Below are 20,454 nucleotides of genomic sequence, written 5' to 3' on the forward strand. Positions count from 1 at the left end.
TAGAAAGAAGAAAAAGAAGCTAGCCTCCAAATCCTATGCTATTATTAATACATTTGTTGATCATTCCACAATTATGCTAAGCACATACAAACAAAAGTGGCCACCTTCCAGGAGCTTCCAGTCTGTCAAACCTGTGACATTTAGGTCACCAATAACCTGGTTTTATTTATTTCAATAAAGGTTTCATTAATAATAAATCATTCCCAAGACTATTATTATCAAGGTCCTTGCCTTCTACTTCCTCTCTGGGGATGGGGTGGGGTAGGGGGGACCAAGCATCTTTATAAGGTAATAGTTTTTCTAACTTCTGTATCTATCATCAAAATAAAGCACAGCTGTTTAGGCAAGCGGACTCTGGTCTTAGGAATGAGATCCTCTTCTTTAGCTCTGAAATCAAGTTTTCCTTCTCCCGCTACCAGGAATTCTCCCTCATCTTGCAACGCAGCACCCACAGCGACGAGGATAATTGTGCAAGATCCCCCCTCCCCCCCCAACCTCGGGTATAGCTTTGCTCCAGAGCAACAGGTATCCTAGAACGATCAACAAGCCCATGGGGACTGCAGGTCACTTGCTCTCAACCTGGAGAGCAAATGCAGCCTAAATGAAAAGGGCATTCTCAGTCTCAGCTCGGAGGGCGCTGTCAAGCCCTGGGCGCCGGCGCTCACATCTCCCCTCTCAGCGAACCCCAAAGCCGCCCCGGGAAGACCCGGCGACCAGGACGACGGATCCAGAGGCCACGCGTCCTTGGGGGGCGGGGGCGGGAGTCCCAAGGGTGTGCAGGAAGTCGTTCCATAAGAGCCACCTGGGCACGTGCGTGACACTCACCTGTTCACACTCTCCAGGCCCGGGAGAGCCGCGGTCCCCTGCAAGTTCGGAATCGGTCCCCGCGAAGCCCTCCCACGCTGCGCAGCCCAGCCTGGGGCTCGCGTTCCCGCGGCTGCGATCGCCAGTGGGAGCCGCGGCGGCGGCGGCGGCGGCTGCAAGTGCTGACGGGCCGGTGGGGGTCTCTGCGCTCGCGCTCGCCCAGACTAGCGGCCGAGGGACTGCGGCAGGACGCGAGCTCAGACCGGCCGGGGCCGCCGCTCTGCCGCCAGGATGCTGCAGTGCGGCGCGTCGGCGCCCCCTACTGGGGCCCTGGGCCGGTACCTCTCGCGACGCCGCCTCCCAGCCCAGAGGAGACACATCCGCCTTCTGCGTGCTGCATCCCAGGCTGGCTTCCCTTTCCCGGGGTCCTTCCCGGCCTCTAGGTTCTCGAAGAAGGACCTCTCCTGTAGGTTACAACTTTGCGTGTGAAAGCATCGCTACGTCGTGTCTTCCATTCCTTACTTCAAATGGTGCTCACAACATCCCTCTGAGGTATGTTTAATTATCCCCATGTTACCCAACAGGAAATTGAAAGAGGATAAATAACTTGTCCAAGGCTAATAAACGGCTGGAATGAAAACCAGGCCGGATTGGAAGCTAAGAGATGCTAGGAGCGGTATAAATACCGAATCCAATTGAAATTTATAGTTATATATTTGACAAAGTGCCAAAAGCTTTACATTCTCCTTACATGATCAGCATTTACAGGGGTTGAATAGAAGTCATACTTCATCTTCCTCAAAACCTAACAAAGATGATTAATATTGGTGCTGTGCTAGGCCCGCTTTTCTCTCGTCTCATTTGATATTTATACCCTCCCTTGAGGTAAGCACTAGTATTATAATTGTTAGCCTTTCACAGATGAGTAGGTGGGTTTCAGAGAGGTTAAATGATTGCCCAAAGACTATGAATCTTCTGATCAAAGGAGCAGGAAACACCTAGGCTAGTATTTCTTTCCTTCAAGTTCTGGGTGTTCTTACTAAGAGACCAGGTGGCCTCCAGAAAACCACTGCAATATAGAGCAGACAGGGACCTACCACTAAGTGAACAATCTTCAGTGTGTCCTTGATGGAAGAGGTGTAACCATGGAGGCAGTTTCTGGGGCCAGTGCTGACCTGGAAAGCCACTGCACAGAGAGTCAGGGGCCAGACTGAATGAAGAAGCTAGATCCGTGGTGGAGGGAGGAATTGCTAAGCTGCTCAGGTGCTCTCCTGCTTTTTCTTTGAGAAAGCTCACGTGTTGTATCCTCTGTGACTTTCCTGACCACCAATCTATTTCCTCCTCACAACACACACCTGGATAAGATGAGCCTTGTAGCTCAACATGATCTGTCATCATGTTTGCATTGTACTCATTTGCATTTCTCAGTCTTCTCCATCAAACCTGAACTTCCTGGATGGTGGGGTATATTGTACGTATGTCTTCATTTCCAGCCTCTACCACTGTGCCTGGCACATCGTGAATATTCAAAAGACAAGTTGTTGAATGAATGAGAAGAAAGAACAAGTTGTGACCAGATATGTTTGATTTTTTTCTTACATACTGAATTTGGAACAGTATAGGCAGTAAGAAGTTGAATATATATGGGTGTGAAGTTTAGGAAAGAGGCCTGGGAAAGAGATTTCATTATCTCAGCATACAGGAAGTCTGGGATGGGCAAAGAATTGTCCAGGTAGATTATATGGAATTTTACAGAAAACCAATTACGTGGGATTCCATGGCATTTGTGTTCAGGTCCAACATGTTACCTTCTTCCCCTCTCAAATCCTATATTCCTGAATATTCTATATATATATGATATCTCCTTATTTATACAGACTTAAGTGGACATTTCCACTTTGCCAATCTTACCTGATTGGAGTTATGGAAAAGACCCCAAGCCAGACCTTTTTTGAAGCAGTTCCTTGGGATCTTGTTTATGGAACCTGTTTCCCTCCATTTTCCCACTTAGGCCAGCACACCTCTATCAACTAGGGAAGCATCTGTATCCATATTTCCAGTTCTTAATGTAATATATATACCAAGAGAGATGAAGTAGGTAGACTGGAGCGTGACCCCATTGTGCTGTATCTTCTGTAAGTATCCTGTATTGACTGGGAGTGTTTCCTTTGTCTCAAAAACAGCAGAAAGGAACGACTCCCCACCATGCTGCCTGCTTTATGGATGGGTAAAGACAGAAGGGACATGTCACATGTACAGCTTCACCATATTTGTTTGCTGGGCAGAAATTCCCCTGCGGAGAGGTCTTCTCATATTTAAGTCCCTTAGCCTGGCTTGGGCTTGAGCTAAAACTAGTAAATGAATTGTCAGTATAACCTCAAAACACACCGAATACTGGAATTGTATGTATGTGTGTGTAGATGCTAATCGTGCTCATTGTAAATTAATTAAGCAGTAGAAAAAATACAAAGGAATAGAAAATCACCCCCAAAATCACACCATCCAGAAATAACTGCTGTTTTCATGAGAGGACCATCATTGTTACCATAATAGAACATAGATGAAGCAAGAGATATGTTAAATGGCCTTATAGTTACGCTAAGTTCTTTTATACTATTTTGACAAATAAGTAAATGCTATTTTTAATGTTAAAATACACTTAATTAAGCAGGAGATAAAGAACTTAAAATGAATGATAAAAGATGGCTGAACTTCACATGCTTACTCACCTCACAAGATATTTTTTTATCTTAAAGATTCCTCTGAAGTTAAAATTACGACGTAAAATGATATCTGAATGCATTGTGTTCAACCATAACTTCATTTATATTTTTTGTTATATGGTTATATATTTATGTGGTTTATATTTAGCCACTTATTTGTTTTCTTCAATATCATTTGGCTTCTTACCATTTCAAAGGAGGAAATTAGCTGTCCTATTATGTCTCTCTCTTCTCCTTTTTTCCTCCTATAATTTTACTTCTGTATTATTTTTTTATTGTCAAGATTTATAATATGTACATTGTTCTGTAATTCTAATTCCAGAGCGGTCTAAACTTAGTTCTATATTTAAATGAGATAGGTTTATTTAATTATTTTACCATAGTTTTTCTATTACATACTTTTTATTTTGATTAATCCCTTCAAATCTTCATTAAGTGATGTTTCCAAGAAGGTCTTATAGATGCTGTTCCATATAAATGAGGATACCCATGTCTTCCTTTCCTTGTTTTCAATTTATTTTGTTATTTCCCTACTTTCGTGTACCATGATCTTTTCCCCCTTTTCGTCCTGCACAAAATATTTTTGTATTTATTAGATTGTTTATTTTTTAAATCAAATATCATATTGTCTGTGATACATAATAAGTGAATTCTATTTGGCTCCTACACTACCTTATCTGAGACCTTTTTTTTATTTTCTCTATGGAACAGTGGTTTGAAGGCTAAGCATTCCACTTTGTCTACTGTCCTGGGACAAGGACATAAAGCAAAGAAGAGGTCATCTGAGTTTCTGTGCAGCCTCTGTTAAAGGTTACACACCCTGCTTTCCTTCTAAGGTTTTATCAAAGACCCTGTACCAAGATTTAGTTCAGGCAGTCAGGATGAGATCCCATTCCAAAGAAAAGATTCCCTGGAGCCTGAAATAGCTTCCCTATTAATTCTTAGCGCCCCCTACTCTCTCTCCTAAGTCATTTCAAGGATAACTACTCAGTGTGTCCCCTCCTCCTGTCAGAAAAGATGAGGGTAGTTGGCTTAGGTCATTTCACTCCAGATTTGGAGGTGTTCATTATTGGTGAAAAAGAACACCCAGGATTTGATGATTCACCAATACTGCTTCTGGAGAGAAGGCAGTCTGTACCATGATCTTTTATTTCTTTAGAAGATCCATTTTGAAGTTTTATGGTAAGATATCATAACCCTTTCCTTGTTTTGTTGCTACTAATGATTTTTTTTAACTTAAGGAGGTATTTTATTATTGTTATTGTTTACTGAGGTAGATATTAGGCAAGAGTAAGTCTGATTTTGGCCATGATTGGACTTTCCCACTGACTGAGAACAACTATAAAACCTACCCGAAACATACTGTTTAGAAGCATTGGAAAACAACCTGACAGAGGGGAATGCACTTGGGTTTAGCCCCACAGTCACCCAAGTTTTCTCCTTGGGGGCATTTTAAGGGCCCTGGTCCATGAAAGTGGGGCCCAGACAGCAGTGAGATCAGAGTTCAGGGCTACTAATGCAGCCAGGTTCATTCAGCAGGTTAAAGTGTTGCAGACGATAGCCACAGAGAGACAACTCCAGATATTTGCACAGAAATGTCTCTAGGACCTTGGTCATTTCCTGGACTGTGTGTTGTCTGATGCATCTCTTGGAGCCCTAGTAAAAGGGCAGCTGCCTGGGGTCTGAAAGCTAGGTGGGGTTTCAAAGACCTCAGAGTCCTCAGAAGGACACTGAAGTTGAGCTTAGTCAGAGTTCAGAGTAATTTCTGAACATCTTGGACTTTCAGCTGAGGACTCAGAAAGATTATATTCTAGGAGTGAAGAACATGCTGTGGGAATAAGGGCAATAGTCTAGGAGTAATGGCAAATCTGACCCTCCTTAGAACAAAGATTAAAATGAAGAGCTGACAGGGACAACCTAATCCACCAGTAAATTAACTGCCTGCCAAAACAAAACTCAACACTATGAAGAAAGATAATGTAATCCAGAGCCTCTGTAACTATCATCTATGTCAAGCATCCTGTATTAGTTTGCTTGGGCTGCCATAACAAAATACCACAGACTGGGTAACTTAAACAACAGAAATTTATTTCTCACAGTTCTGGAAGCTGGAAAATCCAAGATCAAGGTTCTGGCAAAATAGATTTCATTCTGAGGCCGTTCTTCTTGGCTTGGAGGCAGCTGCCATTTTACTGTAAGCTCACATGACCTCTTCTTTGTGCCTGTAGAAAGACAATGAAAAGTCTCTGGTATCTTTTCTTATGAAGAAACTAATCTTATCAGATTAGGGTCCCACCTTTATGACCTCATTTAACTCCAAATACAGTCACATTGAGGGTTAAGGCTTCAACATAACAATTCGGGAGGGTCAGATACTTCCAGCTCATAACACATACAATAACAACTACTAGGTCAGCAGGAAAAAATTACCAATAATCAAGAGATAAAAGCCAATAGCTATACAATACCAGATGACCTAAAGTGAGTAGGCAAGAACTTCAAAATTTCTAAGATTATTGTGCTAAGAATGATGGACAAAAGTAGACAAAAACATAAAATATTTATCTGTTTCGTCCATTTGTATATTTCAACAATAAAAAAATAGATGCTATAAAAAAAGATCCCCCCTACAAAAAAACTTTTTGGCTTTATTAATCCTGTCTTCTGATCTTTCCACCTACTGCTAAACCCATTGAATGAATTCTTAATTTCAGGTATTATATTGTGTAGTTCTAAAGTCAAAGATATGCCATTAGAAAATATCCAAAATGAACCACAGAGAAAAAAAACAAAGGGAAAGACCACAACAGAACATGAGAAATGTAAAACATGGTAAAAAGGTCTAACACATAAGTAGTTAGAGCTCTAGAAAGAGAAGAAAGAAAGAATGAAATACAAGCAATAGCTGAAGAAATAATGCCTAAAACTTTTGAAATCTGGTGAAAAATAGCAATTTTCCAATTCAAGAGTTCCATGAACCTCACTCAAGATAAAAAGAAAACTATACCTAACCACATCACAGCAACTTACTGAAAACCACGTTACAGAGAAAATATTAAGGTCAGCCAGGAAGACAAACAAACAAACAAACAAACAAACAAAACAAAACAAAAAAAAATTATTGCAAAGGAAAAAAAAAGAATGAGCAGTAACTTCTTAACATAAACTAACAAAGACATAAGATGATGTAATGACATCTTTAAAGTGCCAAACTAGAATCCTATATTTACTGAAATAAATCACTCTCAGGCAAACAAAATTTGCCAGCAAAACAATGGGAAAAAAAAGATTCCAGATGGAAGTATAAAAATTCAAGTAGTTATCAGCAACATTAGATAAGGCAAATATATAAGCAAAAATAAATAAATGAATATTGACCAATAAAATCTACAAGCATTATGATGTCTCGTGGGGTTAAAATAATATCTAGAAGAAAAATATGTGACAATAGCAAACAGATGGGAGAGTATAAGCAAAGTTACACTGTTATAAAGTTCTTCCATAATTTGAGATATGGAAAAATTAGTAATTTATGATATACTACTAATTTTAGAATGGATTTTGGAGTTCCTAGGAAAACACTAAAAGAATCCAAAAATATACTAATAGAGAGGATAAAATAAAATTAAAATACTTTATTAATAGAAAAGAAGGCAGGAGAAAAGGAATAAAGGAACGAATAGATGGCACAAATGGATAGCAAATAATTAGTAGTAGACTTAAATCCAGCTATCTCAGTAATTATATTAATTGTAAATGTATTATATACTCTAATTAAATGACAAAATTTGTCAGGCTGAATTAAAATGAGGCAAATATATATATATATATATATATATATATATATATATTACAAAAATTAAAAAACCCACCTTAATGACATAGGTAGACTGAGACTTAAAAACAAAAGAAAGGAAAATGTGTGCCGTACTTAAACACTACTCAGAGGGCAAGGGCAATTTTCCAACTGAGCTTTGTTCTATACCATTACTTACATGAAAGTCAGCCCAAAGCCCATGTTCTCAATCATCACGCTTCACCACTTTTATAACAGTGGTGGGTTCATCTCTCTGAGAAAGATTTCCCCACCATTGTCAATGTGGATTCCCTCCATTCTTCTTTCCTACTGTCAGTTCTCCAGCTGGTGCTATACTGAGCATGACCACAGGAATATTAGGAATGAGCATGTTTAGAGAAAAACAAGCTAGGGCTAATGCCCTGTACCTTTTTTGCATAGGATTCTCACCCTGAATCCTCCTCCCTGCCGTGATGGACAGGGATGTTGTAACTACATCTCCCTTTATTAGGAAAGAGAGAAGACAGTGAATGCCCATATGAGGCTGCAAAAGCAAGTTTCTAATTCATCAGATTTTTGAACCATAACCCCTGAACTAAATTTAGCTTTCAGGAGTTCATCTCTGTTAACTATTTTTCCAGATCACTGCAGATTAAATTTTCCTAGCAGAATTGGAATTCTTATTGAATTCTTATTGTTTTCACCTTTACAGATATCTGACTGAACAGTAGTGTGAGAGAGGGAGAGAGAGAAAAAGGTAAGGGGTATAAATGAGTGGGCAGGGCATTCACTCTGAGTGCAATTTAATTGCTACTACAGTTATATAAGCTGGACTCAAAGAAATTAATACATTCAAATGGAATAGTAAAAAATTTTATTGGAAGTTAATACTGTTCAGTTGATATCAGATGATCTTTACTTCATAAATTGGCAGGAAATTAGAAACATTCGTGGAGTTCTGACGACCTGTGGGACCTGAACTGACATATTAATCATAAAAATTGGCCTACCACAGAGTTAATATAAAAAGTTAAATTTGTTTACATGGGAAGGGAGCCTGGGTGGCTCAGTCAGTTAAGCGTCCCACTGAATCTCGGCTCAAGTCATGGTCTTACAGTGATGAGATCGAACTCCTTGTTGGGCTCCATGCTGATAGCACAGAGCCTGCTTAGGATTCTTTTTCTTCCTCTCTCTCCACGCCTCCCCCATACTCACTCTCTGTCTCTCTCTCTCAAAATAAATAAACATTTAAAAAAAAATTTGTTTATGTAGGAAAGTCCACATGGTTTTTCACTTTCTAACGTTGCCTTAATGATACATGAAAACAATTCTGAACTGAAACATTCTTTAAGCCTCACAAACTAGGATGGAAAAATCAAACATATGATCTGTGATTAAAAATAACGCTAAAAAACCATATGCACCAGGGTCCTTTTCCTAGCTGCTCTGTCTCCTATATAGGGTTGAAAGAAGACACTATTCTTCAATGAAATGGTAATTTTATGCATCCAATTGATAAGATGGCTGTGGACTGGAATGAGAAAAAGTGAAGTAGGAAAGTGAGTGAGTAGGGGTTGAAGGCTTAAGAACATCTCACCAGCTACTAAAAATTCTAAAGCTTAACCACAGTCACCCACTGATTTAGATAAGCAGCTAACTCAGAGAAAACTGTAGAAGTTGAAAAATAGTACAATTTTTGGGTGTTGTATGGAAGACAATTTGACAATAAATTATATTTAATATAAAAAATAAAAATAAATAAAAAGTAGATAAAAAAAGAAAAATAGTATAATTTTTTCACCATCTCTCCATGACTTTTAGCACAGTTCCTGGCACTGAGGGAATTCATTTTTGTTATTGTTGAACCAAATAAGTGAAATAAAAGAAAGCATGTATATAATCTCTAAATAATTAATATAAAATAAATACATAGTAATTTCTGATTTAATATGTCAACTGGTTACTTGTCCCTGGCTAAGCATCTCTGAAATTTCAAGTAAAATATGTAACATAAGAATTCATAAAGATGAAAACTCACACTAACACCAAAACCTAAAGCAGCACTTAAAACCAACCACTTTAACAGTTTAGGATATATTCTTCCACTGTGTATGATGTACCCAAACATAAACACAGACACCCCAAAACATACACTTTTAAAAAATGGGGGCGCCTGGGCGCTCAGTCGGTTAAGCGTCCGACTTCAGCTCAGGTCACGATCTCGCGATCTCGCGATCTCACGGTCCGTGAGTTCGAGCCCCGCGTCAGGCTCTGGGCTGATGCTCAGAGCCTGGAGCCTGCTTCCGATTCTGTGTCTCCCTCTCTCTCTGCCCCTCCCCCGTTCATGCTCTGTCTCTCTCTGTCTCAAAAATAAATAAACGTTAAAAAAATGTTTACATATTGGATTATAATCTACAAATTATTCATTTTCTCACTATAGTTTAGAGATCTTTTCACATCACCACCTATGTCTGTGCCTCGCTGATTTCAACTATGTCTCGGTATTCAGGTACTATTGTACCAAATATAATGTGTACATTTAACCACATAAAGAACACATCTTAAAGCAAGGAATACTACATATCATCTTTTAAAAATGCAATAAACGGATATATGCTGACATAAAGATATTTCCAACAAATAAACAAGGCACAATATATAAAATATGATATCATTTATGTCAGAAAGCCAGAGAGTATAAGTTCTATGTGTATACACACACATATACACACGACTTTATAGGAAACGTATGAAGGATATGAAGCTAACAGATGAAAGCAGTCACCTCTGGGGAGGTACCTAGGGCTGGTGTAGGTAGACAAAGGTGGTGTTAGGCTTGTCTGTAGGGTTTTAGTTTGTTTTATTTGGTTTATCTTATTTTTATTGATTTGTTTATTTATTTTAAGTAGTCTTCACACCCAGCACAGAGCCCAACACAGGGTTTGAACTCATGACCCTGAGTTCGAAACCTGAGCTGAGATCAAGAGTCAGACGCTTAACTGACTGAGCCTCCCAGGTGCCCTCATTTAGTTTATCTTATAGTGAAGATATAGGTGTTGTATTAGTTAGAAAATAAAAATTATACTTTCCTTTAAAAATCAAGAAAATATTAAACGAAAATTAGTACATGTATTCTGGACATGGTTGGAAAAGCTTGACAAGGAAAATTGGTTCATCAACGCAAAAATGAGTAAATAGGCGGATTCTGGAGAATCTCTTATATCTCTTCTATGAATGCTGCCAAGAATCTTCATGCACTTTTCTACAGTGGTTCTGAGTAGTATTTTAGCCAGCTTGCTCATGAAGGGTGATGATGGGAAAGCATTAACGTAAGCTGAAAGATGCGGTCATTCCTGTCAAACACTGAGACTGGGAAGGCCACAGCCATGCTGCCATAGGTCCAGCCGGTCCCGGCCGTATCAGTGCTACCACGGGGCTGAAGTCATGCACAAAAGGCTCACATTAAAGGCCTGTTTCTAGCAAAGTCACCTTTAGGTTGCCTTGTGGAAGGTACCTCCTTTTAAATTTCACACATAGTTAGTCTTTATTCCTTTTTTCTTTTTCTTTTTTTTCTTTAGCCAGATGGTAATCTTGGGAGATAATATCGCTGGAGCTTGTTGAAAAGCAAACACCAAAACTGACAACTTTTTAATAGACACAGAGCTCAGAATTTCAAACACACAAGTAAAACTCTATTTCTAGGTGTTTACCAAAAATGCTAGAAGAAAGAAATTTCCTTTACATTTTAGTAACTTGAAGATCTGTAATTAAAGTGGGCTTTTAACTAATACAAAAACTGAGCATTCTTTCATTCTGATACAAAGAAGGGATTGTCACATCTTTGAATGGAACAAGAATAATCTAAGATTGGCAGAAGAGCATCAGTAGAGTCTGGGTTATGTAATGAAATAAATCTGGAACCAAGGAGCAGGGAGTGGTTCCCCCAGCTGCCACAAAGGCTTTTATGAGTTCTCTAATGGGGATGAATTGCAATGCCAAGAGAGGATTGTGCAGCACGAGCAAGCGTATATAATTATTCCTGAGTTCACAACATAAAGCAATCATTCTCACATTACATATTCTTGTCTTTGTTATAAAGTCTTTTTTTTAATGTTTATTTATTTTTGAGAGAGAAAGTGCAAGCAGGGGAGGGGCACAGAGAGAGGGGGACAGAGGATCTGAAGCAGGCTCTGTGTTGACAGCAGAGAGGGCCCGATGTGGGGTTTGAACCCACGAACCACGACATCATGACCTGAGCCGAAGTCAGACCCTTAAATGACTGAGTCATGCAAGTGCCCCATGTCATAAAGTCTTAAGTTAAAGTTAGCTTCCTCAGAAGTTCTAGACTAGGTAGACCCCACCTTGCCATTTTGTGAAGATTCTGCAAATTAAGTAAGCAGACCTCTTACTATATATGTTTTTAATTTTAGCACTTCAAAAAATAGTTGTATCTTGCATCATATAGTCTGATGCCTGAGGACAAACAAGATATTCAGAGGCTTTCAAGTGTGCCAATCTTTGCTGGTACAAGAGGAGGGGAATGAATATCTGAAAAAAATTCTTATAGCATGAATCTATTCTTACAGCATTCTATAAGGAGTTACAGAAACATTTGCCTAACATTAACTGATTTGGCACCCCAGCCAGAGGACCTTGGCAAGGATGGAGGTTAGAAAGACCTGGCAGGACAAGCCAAGGTGGAAATATACAAATGTTAAAGCCTAGGGAGTTGTCAAATGAAAGAGGCATAGATAGGCAGGTTTAATTAAAGTCAAACTATAGAAGCAGGAATTGGGGACCAGGAGACAAGCAGAAACAAAAGCTGGTAGGAACTAAATAAATAAATACATCTGTTTTGACCATTGTTTATTTAGGGATTTCCATCTCGTTTCCCACTGTCTCCCAGATGCCCAAGCCCAGCTCGCTCTCCACTGCAGTGATACCGTGAGCCCTGTTCTCCAGTGGAAAATGTGCATCACTCAGCTCCATCTGTCCTCCTTCCCTCACTGTTTACCTCTATCAAGTGTACCTGTCTGATTGACGGCTGGTGCTCTTAGATTCTGGCTGGGAGACAGAAGCAGTTTGATCAATGAATTCTTGCCAGGTGTTAATTGGGGCAATAGCATCATGAAAAAGGTCAAGAGCGGCCTAGGTTGGAATAGAGGCTTTGCCATTTGACAATAGCTATGTGCCTGGGCAGTAGGTAGTCATACCTGTAAAATGAGGACAATAATGCTTGTTTTAGAAGGTTCTTGTGAGGACTGCATTGGATAAGTTACGACATGAGCTATGAGATGGTGACAGTATTCAATTTCTTTTTGGAGGGGCAGAAACCAGAGCTAGAATTTCAAGTGGTTAATAAAGTTTTCTGTTTTTAGAGATGGAGACACCAGTGGGGCAGATGCCTTCTGTTCTAGGATGAACTGCATATAAGAGTCCTTTTGAATTATGTTGATAGTAACCAGGGCATTGTTTTAAGGAAAAAATATCAAGAGAGGAGTTTGTTTATTTGTTTATGTGTTGTGAGTTTATTTGTTTCTGCCAGTCATGAGCCTGAGCTTTAGCTACTCCTTAGGGAACATAAAGAATCATCCCCCCCTCCCCGCCCCCCCCCCGCCACCCCCTCACAGATCTCTTTGCATGCACGAATTTAAAATAGAGGCAAATGGGGTCTTTAGAGAATGTCCTGATGAATAGACCTCATTCTTTTTATTTTTAAAGTTTATTTATTTATTTTGAGAGAGAAAGAGAGAATGCAGGAGGGACACAGAGAGAGGGAGAGAGAGAAAATCTCAAGCAGGCTCTACACTGTAAGCATAGAGCCTGATGTGAGGCTCAAACCCATGAACCATGAGATGATGACGTGAGCCAAAATCGAGTCTGACGGTTAACCGACTGAGCCACCCACGTGCCCCTAGACCTCATTCTTTTTGAAGTTGAAAGTTATTGAGCCTGACTGATGGGTCTCTGAGGTCTCACAGAGGCTACCAGCTTCAAAGGTAAAGAAGGATCACCAGGCTCTTGAGTTAAAACACCGTAAAGAACAAGAAAGTCTGGACTGACTGCCTGAACTCAAAACCAGTGCCTCACCTGTGAGATGAGGCAGCTGCTTTGAGGCACAGTGTGGAACTGGGCAAGAAGTAAATTCTCAAATGATGAGATCATGGTTCCCAATCTTGGGAAGCTGTCAGCAGGCTGGTGAGACAATGGAATTAGGCAGGGATTGATGGAGTTGGCTTCATAGTATCTACTATTCCATGAACAGATTTTGAATATAAACTGGAAGCCATTTCTGGTCACTTAGCTATTAAAGGACCCTAGGGCAATTGAGAACATTTCCCAAAAAAGGTTCCTCTAGGAAAGAAGAGAGCAGTAGTCTCAGTTTAGTTTGGTGATTTGTATATGACTTTGAACATTTGTGTCAGGTATTTGGTGCAAGCAATAGAAGCTGGATAATACCCGAAAGGCAGACAATAAGGTTGAGGTGTTATCAAAGGAACTCTAGTTATCTGCTTAGGAAGAGGTCTTAAGGCTAGCATTACCTTCTGACTTATAATAAACTGTGGTCTGGTTTACTGACACGGGCTCTCAGAATTGATTGACTCCATCTGACTTGAGTTATTCAAACTCAGAAAGAGATTAAAATATATAATCAGGTGACTAATTAAATTTTAACAGTGTGCATCAATTTTTTGTGAATGGAAACTCTGTGTTCCCCACGCCCTCTTTCCTGTACGTCTGGAAAGTACAATGATATTCATAGGACTGTAAATTATATAAAATTGGCACAAAAGAAAATTTCATCTGGAGTAGACCATGGCAAATTGTATTCCTTCTTTTATAATTTTTAGTTACATTTTATATTATTTTATTATTAAATTGTAGAAAAGGTACCAGTTGTGCAAGTGCAATGGGAAGAATTTCTCAATATATTTGAAATCCACCATACACGGGGCACTTGGGTGGCTTAGTAGGTTGGGTCTCTGACTCTTGATTTCAGCTCAGATCATAATCCCAGGTTCATGGGATGGAGCCCTGCATCAGAGCATGGAGCCTGCTTGGGATGCTCTCTCTCTCTCTCTCTCTCTCTCTCTGCCCGTCTCCCCACTTGCTTTCTCTCTCCCTCTAAAATAAATTTTAAAAAATTAAAAAGAAATCCACCATACACACAGAAAAAGGGACCCAGCTTCTCTTACTCTCCTTTACTCTTTTGTTCTCTTTTTCTAGAGAGGATACAATAATTTAATTAGGCAGTTTGGTACTAAATTATCAAATTCCAAAATTTGATAATTCATTCAATTATAGAAAATCATTCAATTTTAGAAAATCTGTTGATTTCTTCTCATAGCCATTAATTTACTAGTATGGATTTCACTTGTTTGACTCCTAGAGGGAAAAATTATTTTCCTTATTCCCAAATTTTCCATTGGACATCTTGGTGGCACTTGCAGGCAGAGGAGGCTTGTTGTGGTCTCTCCGTGACATAAAGGCTGGATACTTACTTTAGAATTGTTCCTTTTCTGTGGCATGTTTCACTAAGCATACCTATATTATGGGGTATAATCATTAAATGTCTAGAGAATCATTTAATGTCTATAGATTCATTAAATGTCTAATTAATCTATAGACAGTATAGAGTTCTATATCCTACAAATAAGCTCAGAATTTAGAGTGCCCATCCTTCTCCCCTGTGCTAAAGATCAGGGATGCTGGTGCCCCTGGCCTCAGTCCAGAGCCTACCTTGCTGCCTCCTGCTGTCACATAACTATGATTCTGAATCTTCAGTTATCAAGAAACACTTTTGAGAATTTGGCTTTCATCATTCTCCTTTACCTAGAAGCAGTCCATAAGGAATGACTTTCCATCTTAGGAGACTAGAGTATGCCTTTTCCACAAAGTTTTCACTGCTGTGATGAGGGAGGTTTTCCACTGTCCCTTCCACTGTTACAGTGAAGGGAGGCTTTCGCCCATGTGAAATTATCCAGCCACCTTGGGGAGATAAAAATCTGAGATTTGGGTGCCTCCTGAGAGATATTGTCCATTACTGATCTAAACCCTCACTTTATAGTGAAGTGACCTTCACTTTAGAGCTACTTATTAAGTAATGGACATATCCTCAAGTCCATCCTATAGGGATTAAAACCATCACTTGATGCCTTCCAAGCTTTTGCTTTTAATATACTATGACAACATACTTACATTATTTTTGGCTCAGGGAATAGTTTATTTGTGAGTTAATTGCAAGGGTTTGTTAACAACAAGAGTGGAATATGGAACTATTTAAATTTGAATTTTCATCCCTGCATTAGATAAACACCGTAAAGTTTTTAAGAGTGGTCTGTTTCCACACGTTGATAGAAAACAGCAGGCTTAAAATCTGAAATACAAGATAACAATCAGCTTAAAATAATTGCCTGCTTCTTTTAACCATGGATACTCTCTTGCTCCACAAGCAAGAAAAAGCTTAGGATAGATGAACTGATACACAGTAAATTAGAATCTGTAAATTAATATAGGCAACCTAACCAGGAGGCATATATGCATTACTCTCATTTTAAAGATAAAGGGGAAAAAAATAAGTGATTTGCCTCTTGTGGCCAGCAAGTCAGAGCAACCAGCCAGGAGAGGAGTTCCTATAAAGTTGTCACTGAGACACATTGCTCTTATTAGAATGCAATAGGCTTCCAGGTGATTAACATCCTCAGACTGTAACAACTAGGTCATCACCTTCATATTGCCCACATGCACAAAAACAGTAATCTCTAACATTCAGATAGCACTTTTATGATGTTTTCATTTCTCCCACTCTACCACTAGCTTCCTTTTAGAGATAAGCAAAGGGACGCACAAAGAGTACCTTGTCCAAATTTACGAAGTTAGTAATTATTAGATAATACTTAGTTATATATATATATATATATATATATATATATATTTAAAATGGAATATGATTTTTTTTTTATAAAATATGTTTGGTCACTTAACCTTTTGCTTCTGGGTTATCTATATCATTTATTTATTTCACAAACATTGAGGCTCTAATATCCCCAAGGTACTGTGCTGGATTCTGAGGATATGTTAGGGAATAATACAGACACAGTTCATTTCCTATAGAATTTATAATATGTTGGGGAAAGGCAGCTGTTAAATAAGTTTTGATTCTTATGAAACACTTTCAAGGAGTTTTATTCACACTTGCACCCACATTATTCACAGATACAGTATGTATCTTTCCACTTGCTTGTTGTGTTCTACAACATACTGGTAGACTCAGATACACTGGGCATTAATTGGGTGTTAACTTCTCTGACAAAAAGAAGACTCATCAGTTGCACGTAAAGAGGGCCGGTGGTGGTCAAGGGGCAGGGTTTGAAATCAATATTCCAGAGGTTCAGTGAAACGGGTAGGTTCTGAGGCTGAATTCCTATGCAAGGCCTAGAGGAGTGAACTTGAGCAAGAATATCAAAGATTCTTGGGAACTACCCAAGGCTGAAAAGGGAGGAGGAGTACACTGGGACCAAATTCAGCAAATGCAGGGGCAGGTCTCTATGTTATATTCAGTAGAGGAGGGTGAGAGGCGGCCAAGGCAGCGTCAGAAGCAAAGGCCATAGTGAATCTCAAAAGGACAGCTGTGGCCCAGAAAGTGAGCTGGCTTGCAGATGCTGCCATTAATGGGGCTCCAGACTTCCCTAGAGAACCTTCTCTGGGGCTATTTTTCTAGTCCAAGAGAGAAGAGTATTTCCTGATAGTGGCCATCTCTTGATGCAACTAGGAGTCAAATGAGATACTCTTGTAATTCCAACGAATTTAGAAGGGGGAGAAGCAATCTTGTTTGTTCTTCCTAGAAGAAAAATCCTCTCCTTAGTAAATATTCACTTTTGTTGAATAAATATTTTATTAATATGATTGGAGAAGATCCAAGACTCTCAAAAGACAAGTTGGGTAACAATGGCGTGTTGATAAGCTGCTTTTTAAGGAGAGTAGGGGATATGGGTAAAATGGGTGAAAGTGGACAAAAGATACAAACTTCCAGTTATAAAATAAGTCCTGGGGATGTAATGGATAGCATGGTGACTATGGTTAATAATACATGCATTGTATACTTGAAATTGCTAGCAGAATAGATCCTAAAAGTTCTTATCACAAGAAATCTGATGGTGATGAGTGTTAACTCAACTTATCATGGTGATCATTTTGCACTATATACAAATATCGAATCATTATGTTGTATTCCTGAAACTACTATAACGTTATATGTCAATTATATTTCAATCTAAAAAAAAAAAAAAAAAAAGGAGGGTGGGTCCATTTACCCTGAATAGTTCTTTAAGTGAGATCATTTAAGTTTTGGCTAAAATCTGAATATGTTGGGACAGTAGAAAATAATTTAGAAATGTATGGGGGAAACATCAAAAAGTAAAGACACTTATTGGCTGATAGCTAACATATCACTCTTGTAGGAAAAAATGTAATGGTGATCATCGTTTGCTATGAGGTATATAAGTAAATTTGCTCTTTTATTCCCCCAATTAAAAATTTCATTGCTCTTTAATGCTACTCTGATGTGCATTTGACTTTGGAGTGCATGACCAAGTACCGAGTATTCATTAGAGCTGGTACAGAAAAAACCTATGGGTTATACCTATGGAAAGTCGTATATGGGTGACAATATTAATAATAACAGATGCCACTTAGATGCTACTATGCCTAGTGCTTTCTTTATGTTACCTTGTTCAATTTAATCTTTACCCCGACTCTTCGATTTAGTGTACAGCTATGATTTTAATTGCCTTGGCCTTTAATTAACACATATCACTACTTCTTCTCATCTTCCATTAGCAAAACTTAATTACGTGGTAACACCAGATGTAAAGGAGCTGGGAAATGCAATCTCCCCGGACAGCCTCTTTCCAGTAATAACCGTGCTCTTTGAAAATGAGAGCACACACTTGATAGCCAGACCACCATATCAGCCAAATCAACTAGATAGGTAGTATCCCCTCATGTAGCGGAGAAAGGTGAGTCATTTCCTCAATGCCACACAAACAGAAGTGGAAGATCTTGCTCCATGCCAGATATTTTTGTAGACGTTTAATGCGTTTGTTTTTCATTTAAATTTAAGGCAAAGATTCTTTAAGCGAAATGAGTTCGATGAAGCAAAATTAAGATGGCTGCCCAACTACTAGAATGAAGACAACAGAAAACCGTTAAAAGGAAGAAACTTTTTAGGTAATGGCCGGGAATGAACTCCAAGGTACGTTGTTACATGAAGAAGAAACAGTAGGTGAATATGATACAATTTGTACTTAAAAAAAATTTTCTTCCAACCACGCATGAGTTCTCATACATCCATCGTCTGTCTCTGGAAGGAGGATACTTGGTACAGTGGTTTCCTCTGGGGAAAGGAACTGAGGCTTGGAGAGATATTTACCTTTCATTATGTACTCATTTATGCCTTTTTAATATTTTATTATGTTCAAGTAATTCTTGTAAAAATTCTAAATTTAAGTAAAACCACAAAAAGCATCAGGAGATAACATAACCTTTTGAGAATTGCTGTTCTTTTGACAGATTGGAGAAAACTCCTTAGTGCTGACCTTCCTCCCACACTCTTGGCAACCATCAGTAGCCTGCAAATCTATCATTCCTGACTCCTTTGGACTTGAAACTGTAGTGACTCCTGGCAACCTTAGGGAACATTGCCCCTGGTCCCGTTGCTAATAAACAACTCTTTGACATGGTTCTGCTTCCCCATTTCCTGGAAATGGAGCCATCCAGGTTGACTAAGCACCAACCAAACCCCCCTCAAATTTACCACTTGTGCCTGGATCTACTCTCCCGAGCCTGAAAGTCTAGCCAAACTTTCTGGATGACTGGTCCTGGTGCAGCACGCATGGAGAAAATCTGCAGAAGTCAGCCAAGATGTATGGTTGGTAAAGGAGTGAGATGAGAACAAAGAGTAGTGAAATTTCAAATGTGTATGTCTACAATGAAGGATTTTAAAGAAACGAAGAATTTTTTTTCTAATTCATGTTTATTGGAACAAATTATTAGTAATTTTTATGCCAGCTATCTAGTTAGATCAAGCTCTACTGTGACCAGAACTGATTTTCACAAACATGAAAGCAGGTGCAAACAACTTAAAAATAGCCTTGAATGGCAATGATAACTGTTCTATGTGATCAAGAAAGCATATCTTTGTGCCAGAAAGCCCCTTTCCTACTTGGCAAGGTCCTAAATACCACTGCTCACGAAAAGAGTTGATGCATTAGTTGGAATTTCTAGGATTCCAATGTTTAAAATTGTTTACTAATGTTTAGAAAATGCTAAAAATTATCTTTCAGTTCAAGATGGCTTCACAGACAATAATTGTTGTTCTGGTGATACATTAAATGTTGTTCAAGGGCGCTTGGGTGGCTCAGTTGGTTAAGAGTCCAACTTTTCATTTCAGTTTAGGTCATGGTCTCATGGGTCGTGAGTTTGAGCCTGTGTCAGGCTTTGCGCTGACAGAGAGGAGACTGCTTGAGATTCTCTCCCTCTTTCTGTCTCTGCCCCTCTCTGCCTATTTCAAAAAATAAGTAAATAAACTTTTTTTTTTAATGCTGGTTAAATACTTTAGGCTTACTTTTGAGTCTCTTTTCTTTTCTTTTTTTTTTTTTTTTTTCAGAGAAGAGAACCCAGCTAAACAAATGTAGACATTAATCCTTAATCCTAACAGCTAAATTTCCCTTTAAGGCAACAAATGTTGTCTCTACTAGAAGTTCAAATAATTTAAACTACAAAGTCAAAACAAAATTTATAATTCAAAGTGTTTTAGAGCATAGGCTGTATTAGGATAAGTGATACCACATTCTTCAGAGAGAACATGATGCCCTGCTTGGAATACAGATGGAGAACATATTCATTGGACTTTCCAGACATTTTCAAATTTTTCATGCTATTTGGAGCATGGTACACATTATATACATTCTTTAATGCATTTGTATATTCACGCATGCCAGACAAACATTTCTAAGATTATTGATTTTTAAATGTATGTGGACAGTACAAAAAAAAAGTCAGTATACAATATGTTTACTCTTGTTAGGTCTAAAAATGGATATCTCAGCTCAAATGTCAACTTTTTAGACC

At 38.8% G+C, this 20,454-nt stretch overlaps 1 protein-coding gene across 2 annotated transcripts; it reads left to right on the forward strand.

Moving 5' to 3' along the window:
- Positions 1–210: 210 nt before the first annotated feature.
- Positions 211–19,881, forward strand: LOC125918869 (uncharacterized). Of its 2 annotated transcripts, XM_049625134.1 has the most exons (3): positions 211–1,356; positions 18,446–18,552; positions 18,895–19,881. In XM_049625134.1, the coding sequence occupies exons 1-2, from the start codon at positions 602–604 to the stop codon at positions 18,507–18,509; spliced, it is 819 nt and encodes a 272-aa protein (XP_049481091.1). In that variant the 5' UTR covers positions 211–601; the 3' UTR covers positions 18,510–18,552; positions 18,895–19,881. The 2 variants fall into 2 exon arrangements, with proteins under 2 accessions (XP_049481091.1, XP_049481090.1); XM_049625133.1 differs by having other exon boundaries at positions 18,446–19,881.
- Positions 19,882–20,454: the final 573 nt, after the last annotated feature.

This window comes from Panthera uncia, chromosome B4, assembly GCF_023721935.1.
Source record: "Panthera uncia isolate 11264 chromosome B4, Puncia_PCG_1.0, whole genome shotgun sequence".
Taxonomy (NCBI): domain Eukaryota; kingdom Metazoa; phylum Chordata; class Mammalia; order Carnivora; family Felidae; genus Panthera; species Panthera uncia.

Bases quoted from the DNA above. Each gene is read 5' to 3' on its own strand.
- LOC125918869 (XM_049625133.1), top strand. From the start codon at position 602: ATGAAAAGGGCATTCTCAGTCTCAGCTCGGAGGGCGCTGTCAAGCCCT. The intron at 1,357-18,445 runs GTATGTTTAATT...TTTAAATTTAAG, and splicing joins GCTCACAACATCCCTCTGAG to GCAAAGATTCTTTAAGCGAA.